General features: G+C 41.1%; 1 protein-coding gene across 1 annotated transcript; it reads left to right on the top strand.

Moving 5' to 3' along the window:
• Nucleotides 1-8,936: 8,936 nt before the first annotated feature.
• LOC111220335 (alpha-1,6-mannosylglycoprotein 6-beta-N-acetylglucosaminyltransferase B-like) lies at nt 8,937-17,492 on the top strand. Its single transcript, XM_022743394.1, has 14 exons — nt 8,937-8,950; nt 10,742-10,803; nt 11,040-11,213; nt 11,361-11,528; nt 11,888-12,057; nt 12,297-12,428; nt 12,909-13,042; nt 15,178-15,320; nt 15,397-15,552; nt 15,636-15,782; nt 15,927-16,043; nt 16,158-16,232; nt 16,820-16,980; nt 17,188-17,492. The coding sequence occupies exons 2-14, from the start codon at nt 10,765-10,767 to the stop codon at nt 17,384-17,386; spliced, it is 1,815 nt and encodes a 604-aa protein (XP_022599115.1). The 5' UTR covers nt 8,937-8,950; nt 10,742-10,764; the 3' UTR covers nt 17,387-17,492.
• The last annotated feature ends 4,588 nt before the right edge of the window (nt 17,493-22,080 follow it).

Here is a 22,080-nt window from a genome sequence, read left to right as displayed (position 1 = left end):
TTCATTTGAAGCTGAGTTCCACCCGTGGCGTCCACAACCTATGACTAGTTTACTTTAAACAGCTACTGCTGATCAATTTGGCACAGAAGTGTGTGGGAAAGAAGAGCGCAGCTGTGTCACATGAGGTAGGCAGAGCATCCTAATCCTGTAGGAACACCATATCATTATGATGATTTCATATTTCATTTGTTTTGTGCATGTTAGCATGTATTTGTGTTTGATTGTGATTACGAAAAGAAGAAAAATGAGAAAAGTGGTGGGTGAGTATGAAAGACCGTCAGTGTGTGTTTGTGTGTGTGTATGTCTGTGTGTTTGTGTGTGTGTGTGTGTGTGTGTGTGTGTATGACAGAGAGAGAGAGAGAGCAAGAGAGAGAGAGAGAGAGAGAGAGAGAGAGAGAGAGAGAGAGACAGATGGGTGTAAAGCCAGTAAGCCTTTAGGTCCTAGCTTATGGAGGTTTATGCTCATCAAATCCTTCCGCTCCCACACACTGCATGACATCAGCGTCCAGTTCCCTCCCACTCCACCTGATCTCACACGTATACACACATGCGCACACTTGTGCGCAGATGAACAGAGGCATAGACACAGACTTGTATATATACATATACGTTCCGTACATACACATAAGTAAGACAGTGTGTATTTTATAATAGAAGCAGGGCCTGAAATACAGGGTTCGACCAGTAAGCATCATGTTTGCCTGGCAATTATGTGCCAGCCAGAGCAGCTCCATTCCAGCAAAACACTGATTTTTTGATTCAATGAAGTTTAGGCAATTAAACAGACATCAGTAGCATAGAGAGATTAAAGAACTGGACTGGAGTGAGCTGACTGGGAAAATGCGGGCAGGCAAAGTGAGTGTGCAATGCTATTTTCTGTCAGCAACTGTCTTTGAGCAAGGCACTAAACCTACAACTGTTCCTGGCTATGGCTGCACTGTAGCAGATGGGAATATGTACTGCAAGTACTGTAGGGATGTTCAGATTGCTTTCTCTGAATGTATACAAACGGAAAAAAAGATGAATCCACAAAAAAATGAATGAATTATGATTTTGCTAATCCATTAATCATTTAAGTCAGCTAAAAATCAATAATTTGTGAGAATCAAAGGCCCCTGTCCACAAGTGACAGATGAGCTTATAGCAGGTAGAAAGAGTCCTGCAATGTTCAAAGAATGGTTTGATCAGTGTTGCATGCATTTGACCTGGCATCTTCACTGGAAAGGTTTACCTCTGCTGAGGAGCTGGTGCTGTCAGCCAACCAGGGTTCAATGTTGTGGTTGCTTACTTACCACTGTGGCAAGACACAGTGTGACACACAGACCTCTAAGTCGACAGCCAATTGCGTTCATGGCCTATTTTGAAAGAAATTGGTACATTCTCTCTTTATCTCTGATGGAGCAAGATAATCCTTCCTCAAGTGACATATGTGCCCTGATCTTTCTCTGTCCAGATGGGATGTTGTTAACTAGTTAAGTGGTGTGGAAACTTTTGGTATGCTGTATGTCACGGTGATCTGTAGCCCGGCTAATTACTGTTGCATGTCCGTTCTCATGATCACTATTTTCAGAGGGAAACTTTAAATAGATCACAATACCATTTTTGTTTCCCTCATCTTTTTCTGCAAAAGTATTTCAGTATTACACAGAGTTCATCTCCTCCAGGAATGTATTCAGTTCTGATCTATACTTCCTCATGTGACACACATTACTGTGTGTTGTGCCAATGAAAACAAGAAAATACATTTTTTAAAACATGTTTTAGAGATTCCCACACGAGCGACCCACACGAGTACTGAGAGTTGGATTTTTTCAGTGTTTTGAGAAAACATTTGATTTTCTTTTCTCACGTCCCCACACAGGTTCTGTCCGACAAGAGCACCTTGGCACTATGGTGCAGTCTTCAGGTATCTATGAGACTCTCGTCTGATCTGTGGTGATTTTTGTTTCCAAAAATAGAGTAGGTGATTTTAGTGCCTTGTCATCATGTATGATTTAGTAAATCATTATCATGAGTAATCCGACTGAAAATATGAACTCTTGAGGGTCAGTGAAGCATGTTTGTCCTTAAAAGGTGAGACCTTTAGATAACTCGGCATTGCTTTTTACACTTCATCTATTCATTTGTCACCAAAATGAAACCTCCAAAGAAATAAATGTATTCCTGACTGAATTATCTGGCAATTGTGTTACAACACACTAAGTCAGAATTACAACTTATTCTGTAATTGTTATCTACACAGTTTCCACTGGGTATTTCCTTCAGTCTATTATTATCAGTATCATTGTTACTATCATTAAATTTTTACCATCTTTTGTTTGTATTGTGTATTCAAAGGCAAAGGTTTGCACCATTTGAGCTATTTAAATGAGCTTCCTTCTTCAGTATCAATTCACAGCTAAGGCTTTAGTCTAGCCAGTGAGACTGAAAGAAACTGTGTCACCCAATAGCGTGGTCTCCATTGTATCTGTGAAAGGCCTAAGCAGCACTCTGGGTATTGTTTTCTTTAAAAGGGAGTCAGGTTACCTTGACAACCACAGGATGCCTACCCATAGGCCCTGAGACAGAGAAAAGGCACGGCCAGAGAAGGAGGGAAAGAGATCGAAAAGAGACAAAAAAAGGAGGCAAGATACTCCCCAGCCCCAACTTTATTTTCTCATAGTTTGTGTGTTTTGACAACAGGCCTGATGGTTGCCAGTGGGTTGGGATGGAGACCCAAGGAGGTGAGGATGTGTGTGTTTCTGTGTGTGTGTGTGTGTGTGTGTGTGTGTGTGTGTGTGTGTGTGTGTGTGTGTGTGTGTGTGTGGTAGTCCATGTGCTGGATTGTCTTGTACACCAAACTATTGAACCATCTCTGTATCTGTCTCACACTGATGCAGAACAAGAGTTTGGTGACAGCAGTTTTATTATGTTTATGTTGAGTATTTCCATCAGTCTAATGAACACGTTGAACACCAACACAGAAAGACCACAAGCTGAAAAGGCTTTCATAACCAGTCATGCTGCCAATAGCATTACTATAAAATCTATTTACGCCTAGAGACTTTATTGATGCAATTCATGTGGAAAATGTGACCATTCATCTGCAATTTGAAAAGAAACTACAATGGATCTTTAGTGCTTAAACCCAAATATGGAAGTGGAAAATGTAATTGTGTAAGAATTAGATGTTTTTCTCTGCGCACAACCAAGCTATACATTTATTACTGAGCATGGTTCACTTACTGGTATTTGTACTGTGCTTTTTTTTGACAGTGACATCCAACATCCTGTAAACAGAGGGCCATGCGTGTTGCACTGCGACCACGCAGGTAAGGCTCGGCATCATGAGATCAGTGGCTAATCAGTGAAGAGAAGTAGTAACGATGTATGGTAGAAAGTAACTGATGCACCTCACCTCATCCTTGGCTGGCTCACAGTGTCCATTTTGCTGTAGTCACTTTAACTAGCTGAGAGCAAAAACAAAAAGGCAATTGTTGTTCTCATTTTGACAGCTAATAAGTTCAAGTGTCACCTCACAGTGACTGCTGGGCTTGTTGAGAAAGCACAGTGTAATGTATAATTGATTATATTCATTATCATGTCTGCTTTTTATGTGGAGCTTAATCTCCCCAGCATGTACAACCTGCAGTAGAAATTAAGGCCAACTATCACATAGTAATACGTTTTAATATGACACCCCCCCTCCCCTGTGCAGTTTACAGGGGTGCTGCTTTTCTGTTTATACCCTCAACCAAATACAAGTGATGTTTTGATGAGTGCTCTGACAGCTTTGATGAAATGCAGACTAATAGAATTGAATTGAAATAATGTGCTTGGATGAGAATCTGGAGCTTTATAGTTACTAGGAGAGCCTTGAAACTGTTTGTATATGTACTTGAGATTGGCTACACCATGTTTCTCTGGATGAGGGCTGGTGGGTTTACTGGCCTGATGAAAGTGAGAATGAAGTGATTGCTCTGCACCAGTTAAACCCAAAGCTGGGCTCCCATGTGAGCAATGAGCAGACACATGCTATAATGGCACATCATGCTTCAGATATTCGTTTTGACACACTAGGGTCTCCTCGCTTGAAGTAATGGAACAATTTAGTTGTCCACTTTCTCAGTGCATTCGGTGAAAGGCAGAGTCAGGCTGTAAGTTTTTATTGCATTAGGTCTGCTGTTAAAATCAAATCTATGAAGTTAAAAGGAGATTTAACTGGTTGGGTATGACACAGATTATTAAAAAATACCTTTTATGTCATGTCTGATATGTGGTCAATAAGCATACAAAGAAATATGATAATGACATGGGGTTGTTTGCTCTATTGCATATACTGCTGTGTTTATTAGAAAAATATGATGCAAAAAATCAGGCATGAGCTTCCATTTTCAGGCTCCATTTTATATTGTATACGACCAAGAAAGATCCCTGGGGGTAATTTTGCAGTTGGAAGTTAAACTCCTTTGAGAACACGGAAATTATGATTTGATTAAAACTATATAATGAGTCAGCTGTAACACCTGAAATTGGGAATGTGCTGAAAACTTATTTGCTACCCAGCAGAAAAGTCTAAACCGTTATCTTAAAGTAATCGATAAATAGATGGCTAAAAGTTCAAATAGCTTGCAAATGAAATAAATATATTGTTGAAATAGTTAACAAATAGTGATGGATAAACAGTACAGCTAAAAGTTGAAATATAGGCCTATAATTAAAAGTGATGGATAACAGTTAGTTGGCTAAAGATAAAATAGCTGAAATAGCTAAAAGTCATGGATATTGTTGAAACAATATGCAGTTTAAATGGTTGGCTAAAAGTAATGGAGTAATGATTAAAATGACTTAAAGTAATAGACAGTTGAAACGGATAGCTAAAAGTATAGAGTAAATATTTGACAGTTAGCTAAAACTGATAGATAAAGGGTTGAAATGTTCCACTCCAAGGTGGTAACTAGCACAGATGCCCACTTTTATATAGAAGTGCATTAAATAACATCCATCTTGAAATCAGTTCAAATAAACAGATTTGGGTGGAGTCAGTCAGTGGATACTTCAGTTCATGTGACTGTGGGCTGTGGAGGCACGTCAGACAAAAACACCTCAGAACCACTGATGTGCTGAATGCTGTTTGCTGTAACATTTGAAGAGGTTTCTCTGTGTATTGTGCCCTCTAGTGGTTGCTTGGTGCTCTGTCTGTGCCTGTCAGTGTTCACCCTGCTGCTGCAGAGCCTCTGGGTGCCACTTGAGATTGCCAAGGATGAACCTGCCGGGAGGTCACCTGAGGAACAGGGTAACTCACACACACATGGACATATATGTGGTTTAACTGGGCTGATCTGTGTTTGTTAAAACAAAGGCCTTAACCTTTTTAATAGCATAAATGTAAAAACATCCATGTATTCATACGCCCACATAGCCATGGTATCACGGATTGAGAGTAAAGTGAATCAAATGAAAATATCACAGATAAATGAAATTATAGAACAAAGTCAGATGTAATGAGATGTCATGACATTGAGCACTGACTGGAGAAATGTGGCTTTTTTCATCTGCACATCTGGTGAAGTGTACTGAGTCTTATGAGGGATAAGACCTCATCTGACTGTCTTCCCAATGTTAGGTGAAGCTTTGCTCACAATTCGTGGTGGGTCCTCCCATGTGTCTCACAGTTGTGGGTTTGTGGCCGAGATATACCCATGTTCAATTCAATTGTCTGGCTAAACTGTTTACCTGAGGGAGGGTATTTAAGGGGGCCGAGGACAGGATTGTTTGGGCAAAACCTTTTTCCTGGTTTATAAAGAAGAGACATGTTGTCAACAATCTCCTCCAGAATGTCTTTTTTATGCACCCGATGAAAAAATTTGCATATTCTGGCACTGTGCCTGCAGAGTTTTTGATCAATGAGCCATTCCTAAACATCATCAGGGGCATTTCGGAAATACACTTCAAAAGCTGCATTTAGTGTTTGAAGTAGTTCAGCGGTCTCTGAATAAAAACGTAATTGTATTTTTGATTTAATAATTGAATGGTGTCTGCATTATTTTGATAATAACAGATTATGTTTCCCTCTTCAGTCAGACCCGTTACAAAAAAAAAAAGATAAATGATGCATTTCATTTATATAACTATCTTATGTAAAAAGAATTTACTTCTGAATTATATGAAACTGACAGAACCGTATAAAGGAACCCATTTGTGCATAACATTTATTTCTAAAGTCAGACACAGATTTAACTAAAAAAAGAACAGAACTTTGTCCAGATTTGGACAATCTGGCCACCACTGAAACAGTTTCAAAATATAATTAAAAAAGATGACTTTTTATCTAAACATCCTCGTCCATTCCTCCTCAAATTCTAGGAAAATTGTTTTTAGCAGACAATGTAATCCACCGGTGCTTTTCAGCCACAGACCCACAATTGCTCCGTGCTTTGAGGACCCACCACAGCGTGTATACAAATGGCCCCCAATAGCCACAATGATTGTGTTGAAAAATATACCACATGTGGGATGCTGTTGGTCAGCGCGCACAGTTAATCCGGCTCAAATTTATCACCAAATGCTCAGTTTTCAATCAGTCTGTGACAAATCCTCCATCTTACCAGGCAATTTGAGGTTATATTTAATCCTAAAATTAGCTTTTCCTGCCACACATCTGGCAGTGACATGAGTGAATTTCAGTTACATCTCATAGAAATTTGCCTGTTTTAGAAAAAAAAGATGATGGCCACCTACATAACTATAATTCTGTTTATTTTAACAGGATAACAGGATGCAACAGTAGACAACAGAACTGCCTTTTTAATGGTAGATTTCCTCTAAGAAAAAGAAATGTTGGCGCTGACACAAGGACATTTATATCAGTAGACTATAATTATTTTGTTAAAAAGTATTATTGAGCTGTGAAAGCACATGAGGACTATGTTGTATATCTGTTGTATGTCTCCATGTGATGTGAGTGTGCAGAAACATCTTATATTCTCTAGTATGTAATATGGCAAGTAAGCAAGGGTTATACACACATACACATGTATACCCACACACGTATAATTTTATAAGCTGCATATATATATAGGCCTTTACAAGCTTGGGCATATAGTTGGCATTAAGTTGTCACAGGATCCCACCTCTTTTCTCCCATTCACCTTTCATTGCCTCTGTGCCCAAAGGGCCCCAGGGAACGTAGGTAGTGATATGCTGATAGTCAGCTGAGCAAACAGAGATGAAGTGACGTCACCAGTCTGTGGGGTTTTTACTGTGTATCACAGGGTAAAGCTCCATCCCCAAGGAGATCCGTATTCTGACAACAAATCAACCCTATAACTCCACCAGCGACCCCCACCTCACAAACAACCTGTCTGGTAACTGCAGCAGATTGTCTGACAGAGAGCTTAACTGTGAACGCCCCCACCTCAGGTCAGTCCAGCACGACACTGGAAGGCCTATCAGAGCAAACAAAAGAGCTATAGGTTTCATTTAGACACTGTAACCCACCTTCTACGGAGATGAATGTTTTTGACAGTGGGTCTCGTGAATGTTAGAAGTGTTTTATTACTGATTAAGGCGGTGGTTCCCAACCTGGGGCTCATGACCCCACAAGAGGTTCCAAGATAAATTGGGTCATATTAAAATTAGAAAGAAAAAAAACACTGCTCGATGCTCGCAACTTGAGCCTGCATGAAGGCCATAACCTTTGGTGAGGGGTCGCACGGAGACGTTTGTTTTAAGAGGCCACAAACCACAAAAGTGGTAGGGAACTACTGAGTTAGTGAACGCATAACACCTGACTTTAAACTGACGTTTCCACAGTATATGAGGTCAGCAATTTGCATTAACTTCAACCATGAAGGTGTCTGTGGAAACATTCACAAAAACATATGCATACACTATGTCTATATGAGTGTACGCCTCGGTGTGTATGTGTGTGTTTAATGGGAGATGACCACAAAGCTCCAGTCATAATTTCCTCAATATTTGCTTTTAAAAATGATGACTGATTACCATCTCTATCTGCCATAAAATTGTTCTTGTGGAAAATGTACCTCTGTAAAAATAATTAAATGACGTTACCCTCTAAATGGAATGTGGAAAATACACATGACCACAATTGCTGCTTCATTTGCAGCACATCAAGTTAAGAAAACAGCGTCATATAACCCTGCTGTTTCACATGACACACAGAACAAGATTTCCTATTCAGGAGAAGATTTGCTATGATATAACACACAGTTTCAATGCTTAAACGTGAGGATAGGGGGGAGCATATGATACTGTACATACATGTTGTATGTATTTATTTTGTCATAGGTCAGCGTGGTCTTGGCTTTCGTCGGCTGGCTCTGCGATTGGAGGCTTTGAGCACTCAGGTGCAGAGGCTGAGCAGAGAGAGAGATGTCACCCAGCTGACCAGAGAGGATGTCAATCTGCTACTGCAGAGGTATTCAATAACAACTATTATTTAAAAACATATACGGATCTCCATCCTTCCATCCATTAGCTGCACCGCTTATCCTTTGAGGGTCGTAGCTGGGATTGGGTGGGGTACACTTTGGACAGGTCGCCAGTCTATATCACAGGGCTGACACCTAGAAACAAACAACCATTCACACTCACTTTCACACCTATGGGCAATTTAGAGTCGTCAGTTAACCTAACCTGCATATCTTTGGACTACACCACCTTGTTTACGGATCTCGGGACACATGAATACAGATGTGACTCGGTGTTATTGGAGCTGTGTATACAGTATAGAAATAGATTGTATACATGCATACAGTGTGCAGTGTTTGGTTACCTGTTAGTTTGCATTTGTTTTCCAGCTTTAGACAGGACCAACAAGGCTTGGCCCGCCTGGTAGAGAGGGAGCTGAAGAGAGTGTCCCAGAAGCTTGATCAGCTCAGCCGTCATCACCACCATCACCATCAGTCTCACACTCCGCCACCGCACGATGACAGAGCACACATAGGTAAAGCCCAGACATTTATCACATAAAGCTCGTCTCGATGAATGTGTTATTTTATTATTTTTAGGAGAGTTTGTTTGATTTTACATGTTTATTTGATTTGTCTTGGAGGACTGGATATATCAAATGAGAGTTAATGAGAAGACGCTTTTAAGTGCGCATCTTTCAGGCTTTTTATTTTTGAAAAATTTTAACTTAAATAACCAGAAATCATGAGATAAGATGTCAATAAACTGTATGCAGCATGCTCATGGTTACCAACCTTAATGCTCTATGATATGAAGGATAAGGTAGGAAAAATATCTGCTCTCTGTTTGCCAACTTTCCTCTGAATAAAGAGTTACAGAGACAGTTTTTGTATTTCGATTTAGAGCGATAAAACAGGTGTATTAGGCTGTTACACTCAAATCCCTTTAGCTTCATTTTACCATGTACTTTACTAAAAGCAACTCATTGTCCAAGTTAATACAGAGATTTTAGGGTTTGTTCCAGTTATAACATGCTTTAATATTCTGCACCAAATAAATACACTCCGCCAGCTTCAATTATTGGTCAATTGCAAGCTTTTCTGTGGTTGCCTGCAGTGGTAGTGTGATACTCTGAGCCAAATGCACGGTTCATAGCCTCAATAGAGGTTAACCACACAGTGAAATTAACAAGCTGTGATAGTGGAGGGTGTGAATGGGGGGGTTAAAGGGCAGTAGGTACAGGTGGTTATGGGGGATGAAGTCCTTGAATAGAAGTTTAACAAGTCCCACAGAGCCAGCGCCAATCAACTGGCCGTGGGGAGGAAAAAAAGTTTACATCTACACTACGACCCTCCTGAGAGGTGTCAGGTGAGAGCTGGGTTACACACCCTGGTTGGCACGCGAAGGGTTGTGTGTGTGTGTGTGTGTGTGTTAGAGTGTGTGAGAGGAACGGATGAGTGGGTGCATGTGTAACCTCCTTCCCTGAAAAAGGGAATTCATAAAGCTCGGGCCACACAGACACCATACCGTGCATATGTGAGGACACACACTTGTCGACATGCACACACATACTTTACTGTATGCACACCCCATGCCACCCGCATGCACACAAACACACACTTCCCCATCACCAGCCTGCTCACCCCTCACCCTCTTCCTCTCACATTACCTCACACCATAAAATATGACTGAATTACCCCGGAGTCCTTTCACCAGCTTGTCTGCTCATACCCTTGTTTTTGCAGCGGGAGCACTTTTTTCTTTTCAGCCGTGCTCCTACAGCATATCACTGTTTTTAGGCTTTCACACCTCAGCTATGCCTACGGGTTTTCTTATCTTTTTTTTCCCCTCTCTTTTCCTTTTTACTAGGTTGTTTTACACAGCTAAGGACTGTGTATTTTGGCAAATGCTAGCATTGTAAAAGTGAATGTTTGGTAGGAGGCAGGTGGGTCAGGTGTGTGTGAGTGTGTTCATGTAAGTGTGTGCGTGTGTATGTGTGTGTGTGTGTGTGTGCTCATTCCAGTTGATTGACATTGACTAGAGATGGTGGGGGGGCTTACGGGAAAGGGCCTCTGAGAACACACTGCCTCTACTCTAATGCCTCTTACATGCATGGCAGCACTATACATCGTGCTGGTGGCTGCTATTCACATTTTAGTTGAGAGATTGTATATCAAAGTTATTATCCACTGTTCTGCATTACCCACATTGAGTTAACTCTACAATGCGCTTTTTGTTACTAAAACCTTGACTGACGATGAATAACGATGCATTCAAAATGGCCTCTACAAGAAAAACTGTGTGACGGCGAATATCTTACCCATAGGGCCAAATGAGTGTGAGGTGCCAATGGATTCTGCGTATCCGGTGTGTGCCGAAAAAGTGGAGGTGAGAAAGTGGAAATATATGTGGTAGCATGAACTTCAGGGCTGTGTGTGCACTGTTATGGCTGTAATAAACGGCTTAATATTTGCAGTTTGATATTTATTTCTCAGTATATGAGCAGGTTTGTGCTGGAATATCATTTTAATGATAATGACAATAATAGGACAGTATACTGGAGCATATATTTGTATTATAGACTCTATGAGTATATATCAACCTAACATCTGTCTCTCTTGCAGTTCCTGCAGTCACGCTGGCAGTCAGACCCCTGCTATGCATTTTATGGGGTGGATGGTAGCACCTGCTCCATATTGACTTACCTAAGCCAAATAGAAGACTTTTGCCCCCCTCACCTCGGGAGGAACCACTCTGCACTGCCATGGCACAAGAAACCTCACACTTATACAGAAAAGGTACATTCACATCAAGTTCATGTCATTGTGTAGTACCGCAGTATGAATGCAGAATGATCTTGAGAGGATCTAGTTTACCAAAACACTATTCTGCCATGATTCCTATCACATGTTCATACATGAGTTTCACATTTTGATTGCTCACAGGCTGAGATACGAACGTCTCTAAGCCAACTGTATGAAGTCATCGGCAACAACAGTGGTCCTGCAATAGACTTCATCCGGTCCAGAGTGGACAGGATGTCTGAACAGTGGATACAGGCTGGTCTGAGGATGGGGCACAACAGCAACAAGACAGTCTCCAACCAGATGAGGGTACGAGCAGCAGGTCATTCTGATGAGTATCATCTAGTTTTTATTTTTGGATTTTGAGGAGAACACAGAAGCTAAATTAATTCCATCATATGTTTAGATTTCAGAGTGTTAGTGTGTAGACGCTAAGCACATTTCTTGTATTAAAATATTCAGCTTCTCTTTAGATAAAACATGTTAAACAATTTATTTTATACTCACAACTTCACTGAATGTAATTTATTATATCATACCTTTTGGAAGTTGATACCATAGTCTACAGAGACTTAAGCTTAGGAAAGCAATGGAAGTAAAGAAATGAGAATATAAAATAATATACAGCACCTGTTGTGTTTTGGACTTTAAAATGTGCCGTCATCCAGGTGCTGCTGTATCCGGGTGCCCTGGCCGGGACTGTTGGTCAGCGTTTTGAAGCCATGGTGGAAAGAGGGGGGCCTCTTGGGGAGCTGGTCCAGTGGGCAGACCTCAGTGCCTGTCTGATAATCCTGGGCCACAACATAACCTTCAGCACCTCACAGCACCAACTCCACAGGTTACCACCACTTCTGCTACTACTGGCTGCTTTCATCTACAACTACATTATCATGTTTGTTCGGAAAGTATTGATTACATTGACAAGCAACAACATCTGCTATCACTAATATATGATATATATTGATAGGTGTCTGGTCTATAACCACTTTACACTGAAGTGATGAGGGAGACAAAGATCAGTGCAGAATGATGTTGAGCAGTTCTTGGTGTTATGTGTATTTATTGTGACTGGTCCAGCCTGATAGGTGCTGCTCCTGGCCGAGGCAGTTGTCCAATCCAGAGGCCCCTGACCTTTGACCTCATCTATACCGACTACCATGGCCTTGCTCACCTTCAAGGAGCCATGGGACTGGCTTTTCAGCATTACCAGTACAACCACAATTTCTAAACTCATACTAATCTAATAACAGTATTGTTCCATTTGCTTATTAATTAAACATATTTATTTTATATTTTTAGAAATTTGACAATGATAAGTAAAGACTGACTTTCACTTAAATTATTATCATAAATAAATTAGCCACAAGTGTTAAAAAAGAAGCATAAAACGTTTCCCTTCTATGACCATTTTATGTAACTTGTATTAGTCTGTTTTAATGTGGAGCAGACATGCTGTGATTTCACACCACACAGTGTGACATTTCAACTTAAAAATATAAAATGATAAAATATTCTTAGTTAGCTTTCTCTGACTTCTTTGGCCATGATATTTGTCCAGAACATCCAGGGCATTGTAAGCCTGACAAAAAGCATTACACACTGAGTTGTTTGTGTTCATGTGATCATTGCTAAGTTTATAAACTCGAAGTAAATTTCTTTTGTGATAAACTGTTCTTTAAATCGTTCTAGGTGCCGCTTCAGAATCCTGGATTCTTTTGGCACTGAACCTGCCTTTAACCTGGGGAGTTATGCTCATAGCCACGGATATAAAACACTGTGGGGCAGATGGGGTCTCCAACCTCTGCAATACATGACCATGTTCCGTAAGTCTGTGCGTGTGCGCGTGTGTCTGTGTGTGTGTGTGTGTGTGCATATAGTTGTATTATACTGGCAAGTAGCAGCATCATGTAATGTGTTTACACCCTGCAATCATGCAAACATGTGACTCACTGTCTGTGTGAGACCACAGCTGTGATAACTGTATGATGGCGACTCTGTGAAGAACAGAACATTGGTTCAGAAATGCACTTGTGGTCAAGTCAACAGTCAACATATATACGTATATATATATAAATACACACACACATGCACATATTTATATCTTGCTGCCGCAGCGCTGATCCTTCACACACACTCCTCTAAGCGTCCTCACAGTGAGAGGATTAATAGCTGAGGTTAAATAAACTTGGTGCCCAGACAGAGCTTTCATTCCAACACCTCTCCCTGTCATCTTTCCCACCCTGCCGGGAGATGGAGGCAAGCTGGACACACTGGGCCGAGAGCCACTCTTCATCCCTCAGCTTGAAACACTGTTTATTTGTGCTGCTGAGGAGGAGGAGAATGAGATGGCTGTTAGCTGATGGTGTGGAAAGGGCAGAAAGAGGGAGAGAGAGACAGCAAAACAGAAACAAAGACACAGAGAGAAGAAAGAAAGAGAAAGATGCTAGAGAGAAAAGCAAACAGGGGATTTATGCTTCTGTTTTGAAGATAGTTGACTGAAGGATTGCACTGAACTGTAAACAGACAGCAAGAAGACTGAAACCAAGAAACCAAAGGAACTGCATTCCTTCACAGCTTTTCCTCCAACCCCCACAAGCTGCACAATGTTGATCATGTCAGTGTATCGTTGCGTAGCTCTGCTAATCTGATAGGTGAGTGTGTGAGGCAGTGAACCTGGACAGGTGTGAGAGACGAGTAGCGACAAATGGAACTGAGCCAGGAGCGGATTCTGTGCTGCTTTAAGGGTGAATGAGGAGAGATCTGGCAACAGTCTTTTTAAACAAGTACCTGGAGACAGGAGAGAATGACACACACACACACGCACACATCCACACACACACACACACACACACACACAGCTCACAGCACACGAAGTAGGCGGGTTGGGTGTATGGAAGATATGTAGGACGTGTTCTCGCGGCGCTGAATTGTGTTGACACAGCACTCACACACACACACACACACACCTTTGTTGGAACATTCCTAGTAAAGTAAATACTCATCTCTCACACCTCCCTGAGTGTGTCGGAGGGCAGCAGGGTGGCAGCTGCCTATCCAAACAGCCCGACCTCAACCTCTCATATATGTAGAAATCTCATTTCCTTTAACAGCTGATTTATACTGCATGGTATGTTTTTCCTCTCTAGCAAAATTTTAATCTTAGCTTTCACCTGTGATCTTGGTCTGCGTTGCCAGATATGTCTGTCCAAAAGTAACTTGTGATCCTCCAGTCACGTTTCCCACAATGGTTTCTCTCTTTTGATGTCTTCAAGGAAGATCTGTGCACGGGCGTTCACCATCTGTGGTCATATTTTAGTAAATTAAGAACTGAATTTAGACTACCTTTAAGACCAGTTTTGTTCCGTACAAATAAAGTAATTTAATACTATAGAAAAACATACAGACATACACATGCTTAAAGGTGCTATATATAAGCTTTTGCTATTGCTACGCAGCCAATGTTAGCATTAACAGCTGTTTACTGCAGTCTAGAAAAACTTTGCAAGTTCAGCATCAGACTTAATTTCTTTACTTGTCTCCAGCGTTGAAAAGCAACGCCAGTGTTTACTCTTGATTTGCTTCTATATGTCTCGCTTCTTTTCTTCAACTGAAGTTAGTGTACCAACTAGCTACCCTGGCCTGTCTTGTAATACTACTTTTCCATAGTGTAGCGTCCAGTTTGCCCTCAGTTTAGCATGAGAGGATGAAGAAGTAGTGCAGCTTAGAGTGCGTGTTCTAACATCTTGTCTTGTAAATGCAACAAAGCCTGAAGCTCTGGGCAAGCGATCGTTATCAGAGAAAACTTACATATAGCACCTTTAAAGGCAATTTAGCTTGATCTCAAAAATCTTTTTCAGTTTTCTTGTTGAATAGTTATTTAGTGACGGGGGATTTCAGTGTTGTGTGCAAGTTGAGACCACAGATAAAATTCATGTTCTGTTCTATGTTTTTGTTGTAGCTCACACTCCTGATAACTCCTTCCTGGGCTTTGCGAGTGAGGAGGCAGTGAGGGCGGAGGTGAGAGAGGAGGAGCTGGAGCCAGAGATCCACAGGAAAGACAGGATAGCAGTTGTCTACGGCAAACAGGACTACATGTGGAAGGTATAATGCATTTGGAAAAATGGTGAGCAAGGAAGAAAGATGTCAATGAATGCTAAAGATTTCCCTTTGTGTCCAGGGTAGATCTGAGTATGTGGAGGTGATCAGTGAGGAGCTGGAGACCCATGCCACAGTCTTTCAGCCTCCAGGACACACCTCTAATCTGCCCAGCTTTATCAGAAACCATGGCCTGCTGACTCAGGAACACTTCCTACAACTTCTCCGCAGAGCCAAGGTCAGAATTGTGGACATGTATTCTTGTCCTGCCTTGTTGATGATGGACCCTCATTAAGATGCTGCTTCCCTCCTCCCCGGCAGGTGTTTGTAGGCCTTGGTTTTCCCTATGAGGGTCCGGCTCCTATTGAGGCAATAGCTCTGGGCTGCATCTTCCTTCAACCACAATTTGACCCACCACACTCATCAGACAACAATGACTTCTACAAGGGCAAACCCACCACAAGACAGGTAGGTATAACTCCTCAAAGTGAAAAAACCCCAAACTCATGGGAATTGAGAAAAGATGTTGCACATAATTTTTTAGAGAAATAACACTGTTTCTTGTTTTAGTAAAAAATATTTAAAAAAACATGTAAAAACTTTGCATCACAGATCTCCTCCCAGCACCCTTATGCTGAAGAATTCATTGGTAAACCTCATGTGTGGACTGTGAACATGACCAACAGCACCGATGTACGAGAGGCAGTCAAAGCTATTCTAAGCACAGAGGTAGCTTCCGGCCAACAAACTCATGGTTATACTGTATATACATATATCTAGACACACGCCTTGTCTTCCCCAAATATATGTTACATTAGCACTAAACTTTGTTTGTTTTTGCAGGTGAAGCCTTTCACCCCCCGAGAGTTCACCTGTGAGGGAATGCTGGAGCGGGTTCATGGTTATATCACTCACCAGGTGCAGAGATACACGGAAAGGCTGGCATAATATTATTGAGTGCTCCCCCATCACACCAGACTCTTGAAGTGGCCCTGATCTTGCAGAGTCACAGGACGCTGCCCTGCAGTCTGTTATGAAATGTGTGAAGACAGAAATCTCAGAATGCAGTGGATATCCTTTTAAACCTATTGATTGTATCCGTAGAATCAAATCATATACAGTAAAGCTTTATCGACACATGTCTCTGATATCGGCCTTTCAGAAAACTTGAGTTATTAGCAGTGATGTCATCCACCTCTGATACAGCATGAACTATATCTAAACCTTTATTCTAAATTAACTTTGTGGTCATTAATGCCAAGTATCTTAATTGTTGATTTAAAAGGCTAATCTGTATGTAATAGGCAGGGCACTGAACAGTTAGTTTAGAACTGCTAAACAAGATGAAATACTAACATATTGTAGTCAAGATTGTTTCAAAGGCATTTACACACCACTGGAGGCAGACACATACAGACAGAAGAGAAGTCGTTCAGATCTTGCTTGGTTCAAACTCTCATCGTTGTCAACTTTCTTTTTTTCTCTGTTATCATAAATCACTGTAGGAGTTCTGCAGTAAATCTGTCCCTATTTGGCCACCAGAAAGTGCTCTAAGGGTGCACCTGGGTCCCCTGGGCCAGTCGTGTGTGAGTGTGTGCCGACACTCCTCCCTGGTGTGTGAGCCTGCTCTGTTTCACCACCTCAACAGTCCCTCCGCGTTCACCAGGTGAGAGGTCAGCAGACATTACCAAGCATATTGTCTAAGACTTTGGGAACTTGTACAACATCATCACACAGTGGGGACTTACTCCCCAAAAAACAGAGCAATATTAGAACGATACTACAGATGTTGAATAAGAAACGAAGAGATGCATGTGAACGCTGATAGATGCACTTTATAAAATTGAACTTATCACTATTTTCCATTTTGTAGGCTTGGACTAGGCTGTTCCAGCGTGGGGCCGGAAATCAACCACCTGTTTCCTGCCTACAATCCTTGGGGTCGACACTGTGGCCTTCAGCAGGAGCCTCTACTGTTCAGTTGTGCTGGCTCTGACCCTTCGCACCGCAGACTGTGCCCCTGTAGAGCTCACCTACCTGGACAGGTGGCACTGTGCCCTGACTGCATCTAAACACAACTGTGAAAGAACCTGGGAAACAGCACGGAGAGAAGAGGAAAAGTTAGTAGGGTTAGGGAGACAAAGACGACCGATGAGCCATCTGCAGTGCATACTGTATACGTGAAGAATTGATTTCAACCAAAGAAAGCAAGCTGCCAATGCTACTGAAAGTTTTGTGGTTTTGATTTTACACAGAGGCTGAAGGGTCCCAGTAATATGAAGGAATCCTCTCAGTCAGCACGACTAACATTTGGTTTTTCATAAAAATGTTGGAGTTACAAATTCATCACAAACACATCAAGTGATTGCTACTTGTCCTGCAGGCAGCCGACACTAGTGATTAACAATTATTAAAACAATATGAGAGAGGTTTTGCCAAATAATGAACATCTACGTCATTTAAATTTCTGTAGCTAGATTTGTCCAGTGCAATTGTTTGGTCAAGCTTTTGTTTTGTTTTTGTAATGACAGTCATTACTCAGGAACCAAAAATAAATGACATGTCATTTCGTAAGTACTTGAAGTGTTGAAGGATAATGAATTGTGGGCCTGGTGTTTCATGGTGCCTGATAAAATATCAAATAATGAAGGCAACACGCACTTTAGGGAAAATTTGTTTAGGTGTATTTAAATGAAGTTGGAAGCGGCACCAAAGACCGTAAAGCCATTCAGTTCAATTCCAGATCACACATAGTACAGTGCACTTCAATATTATGCTAAATAAGTATCTAATCATTCATTCGTACACAGTAATGTAGCACAGTGGTCAGTGTTGCATGGGATTAGCTCCTCAATGTATCGCTGGCTGCAAATATTATCCCGGGCCTCAGAGGAGAGAGGGTGACAGCCTAAGTGATGAGGCTCATTATCTGAGCGAATCATGGATAACCTCTGGATGCCTTTGGGAGGTCACAGCCATATGACGATGATTATACTGTCATATAAACCACTGGTTCCCAACCGTCTTTGACTTAGGAAACCCCCTCCCAGCTCTGTTTCAATCCATGCCCCCGCCAGTAAAGGCAGAACCTCATTGTTTGTCTTTCAAACACATATTTTGCGTCATTTAGCGGGATAAAGTCACTGAAGGAAGAATTAATTATGTTTTCTTGAGTTATTTTACTCGAAAAATGATTTTGATCAGAACAGATGACTAATTTTTCCCAGAGTTCTTGCATTTGCTTCAAAATTATTCCCTGATTGCTTCATGACCTACAGACCCAAGGGTATTTTTCCACCCCAGGTTGATATGAACAAACATGGAAACTTTACATACAGTACATACAATGATTTGGAGAGGTTGAACGTTTGAACATTTCCATGTCAGAAGCCTGAAAGGGTCACGCAGGCTTATTCCATCGTCCCTGCCTGCAAAACAGCTTGTGAAAGAAACAAATGATAACAACTAAAGGCCAAACTTCATCCCACATTTGGTGTTGTAAGTGCTACACTTACATGGCGCAGCTGTTAGCAAAGATGTCTCCAACACAATGGCAACAAGCTGCTGTGTTGAACTGGATCGATGTGAGGTTTTTCTTGGAAATGACGCACTCATGGATGTTAATTGGCAGAAAAAGAGACCTTTTCAGCAGCGATACACTCCATGTGACCAGAACATATTGTCGCTCTGGGATCAGACCGCTCAGGGCTGCGACGACAGAACTGGTCGACAGTGTGATTGACTAGTAAATGGCTGTGAAACGGTCCATGAAGACAATATTTGTGATGACTTTGGTGGATTTTGGTGAATTCATTTGGCCCTGTCAAATGTGACTTTTGTGTAATTAGCTGAATGATCCAAAGATGATGGAAGTGAAGTTGTGTTTATGTCAAAAGGCTTTTTGGAATAAAAGAAAATAAAAGTTGCTTTTGACTCAGAGGGGCGTCCCTGAGACATATTTTTGGAAAGTGATGTGTCATTCCTGGAGAGTCATGTTAATTCATATCAGTTACATGTGTTATGGCATATAAAAGCTGTCACTCACTTCCCAGGGGGCTGATAGCAGAGGGTCAAACGAAGGGTTCCAAAACAGCACGGGGTAGTATATGTAGTATATGGAGCAAATGTGTAAATGTGGACAGACAAAGATTTTAGTGTTGCACACAACTGCCTACTGACCTCACGCTGAATGGGGCCGTATATGAGTGCAAAAACTGACAAAGTCCATATGTTTGTCAGAAGCCCATTTGATGTTGTTATGCAGTGATGTGTTTCGAGAAGATAGTGGTGTGGATCATTTAGTTCTCTGGGTTATGTGGTTATCACTACAAATTGGTTTTATGCCTAAAGTTCAACTTCAAGGCTCAAGATAAGTAGGTTAGCAATCTCTGTTAATTGCTTTTGCTTGCTGTCATTCAGATATCTACAAACCATGTTTAATGTTTTTATGTTTATTGTGTGAGGTTTTCTCGGCAGATCATACTCTGTGTGACTGTCATTATTCATGCATGTGAAAATTCCTAAATCAAGAATTCAAGAGCAGAAAGACTCTTAGCTGGATACAAACAGTGTTTGCAATCTGGGGAGATTGCTGACTTTTAGTATGGTGCCCAAACTTTAGCACAGAATCACCAATTCATTTTTTTCCTGTTTATTAAGATCATTAAATAAAAAAGGGAGCAGGGCAATAACAATTGAAGAAATTAAGTTCATCTCCAGACATGTTTTAAATTATGTAAAAATACTCTGCTATGATTAATATTGTGTTTAACATGGTTTTCAGAAAAAATAATGAATTAAAAAAAAATTAATAAAAAACTGGGGCTGGAAGCACGTCTACACTTACTTCCTCATTGAGAAATGTGGATCAGGCCTTGTGCCACGCGCTGCTCGCGCTAGGTTCACAGGTGAAACAGCAGTGCCAATCAAGACGATTAGTGGAGGAAACAGATTCTGCCACATGTCTGAGCCTCAGTCAGACCCAGACTCAGGAGCTTTTAAAGGAGTTTGTTGTGCACCAAAATCGGCGACTAGAAGACGTATCAGAACGGTAAGTGTAATCATTTGTTTATGTTGTTTGTTAGCTTGTAGCTGGCAGTGGCTAACACGGTGTTAGCGGCGGTGCTAATGCAAACTCTCGCTCTCTGTGCTGACAAGTTTTTGGTGACCAGTGACTGAGCAGTGTGTATCAAGATGGTTAGTGTTAAAGGAAACACAGGAGAGACTCAGCTACATGTTTGAGTCTCAGTCAGACCCAGACTCAGATCAGGAGTGTGTTGTGCACCAAAATCGGTGACTGGCAGTCACAGTCAGCGTCTTTTGTTTGTTTATGATGTTTGTTAGCTTGTGAGCGGCAGTGGCTGACTCAGTGTTTGCAGTTGTGCTGATGTAAACTCTCGCTCTCTGTACTGACAAGGTTTCTGGTTTATTTTTCCCGCCTCCCGTCCCTGCACACTGACAGGATTGGTTCCTCAGGTTAGATGACGAATGAATACCTGGCTGTCTGAATCCGTTTTTATGACACTGTCATTGGTTCACTGCAGTTGCAAGGTGGAAAGGTGCAGTCATGGTGTCAACTGCTTATTTTGCTCATGATATGGCTTGTATTGTATAAAAAAACATTAAGCTGTGCTGCTGACATGGCTAATAATACTGTCAAATGGGAATCCTTGGGATCTTTGGTTTGTTTGAAGTCCTACAAATGCTTGACCACCCATTGCACTGTATTTGCAAGTGTCTGCTGCATACCACCTCTGCACGTTGAAATAACGATTAGACTATTAAAAATAAGAGATGATTGATGGAGGAAAAAATAAAAAAAAACCCAAGAGGAAACATGAACTTGTGTTGGGTTCAGTCAGACATCATGGAATGCTCATGCACCAGTAGAGGTTCAATAATGTTTATATGAGTGCTTTTTAATTTTACATGAGAGACAGGAACTCTTTGAGGCACACAGGGACTTACTCTCCTATACCTTTTAACTGTGGAATGCAGTGGCAAATCAAACTTTGCTGCCAAGAAAAATGAGATCCTATAGAAGAAAAGCAACACAGGAGAGTTTCACTTAAATTTGAACTTTCAGCTAATGTCATGTCTGTCTCTTTGTATGACAAAGATTCACTTTGAGAAACCTTATGCTACAGAGATTTTGCTGTTTTTCAGAATTTATTTTTGTGTCACAATCATGAATTTACTTACAAGTTGGGGATGACTAAGCAGAAAAATAAGATAAAGTTTACATCCAGTCCAAAATGACTTCCCCCTATCGGGGCTCAATATCAATATTTAGTTACACAATAACTCAATCACGTAACTCACCCATGTCTTTTTCTTCTTGAGAGTTACTGGAAAATGTTGCAACCCCCATGATTTGTTGTTATTGCTGTATTATATTTGCATGATTGTGTACTATGAATCACACTGTTTACACTGGATCTTCAAGTGTTTCCCAATGCACTTGTCGTTTCCAGTCAAACACAACTGCAGATTGAACGAATGCTCCCTCTTTTTCTAATTTATTTGGTTTCCTGCCTGCTTCTTTTTTCCCTCCTCTTCACATCCATTCAACTCTCTTACTCCTGTCTCCCCTTCCTTACTACATCTTTATCCATGTTAAATTCCCTTGTAATCATGGATTCTGATCCAGGACTGATCAAGTCGGCTTTGTGCTTAAGAGTTCAGAGAAAATATGTGTTCTGTGCATGATGTATCACGTCTGATTTTAATCTAAATGCAGATGGGTGAGAAAAGTAACTTATTATAC

This window comes from Seriola dumerili, unplaced genomic scaffold (assembly GCF_002260705.1).
Source record: "Seriola dumerili isolate Sdu_G_001 unplaced genomic scaffold, Sdu_1.0 BDQW01000068.1, whole genome shotgun sequence".
In the NCBI taxonomy this organism is placed as follows: domain Eukaryota; kingdom Metazoa; phylum Chordata; class Actinopteri; order Carangiformes; family Carangidae; genus Seriola; species Seriola dumerili.
Note: the sequence above shows the minus strand (reverse complement) of the source record. Positions and strands in the feature narration are given on the sequence as shown.

Coding starts and splice junctions, on each gene's coding strand:
- LOC111220335 (XM_022743394.1), top strand. CDS start 10,765: ATGGATTCTGCGTATCCGGTGTGTGCCGAAAAAGTGGAG. Junction 11,214..11,360: donor CTCACACTTATACAGAAAAG/GTACATTCACAT, acceptor GATTGCTCACAG/GCTGAGATACGAACGTCTCT. Junction 16,233..16,819: donor ATGGTTATATCACTCACCAG/GTGCAGAGATAC, acceptor AAATCACTGTAG/GAGTTCTGCAGTAAATCTGT.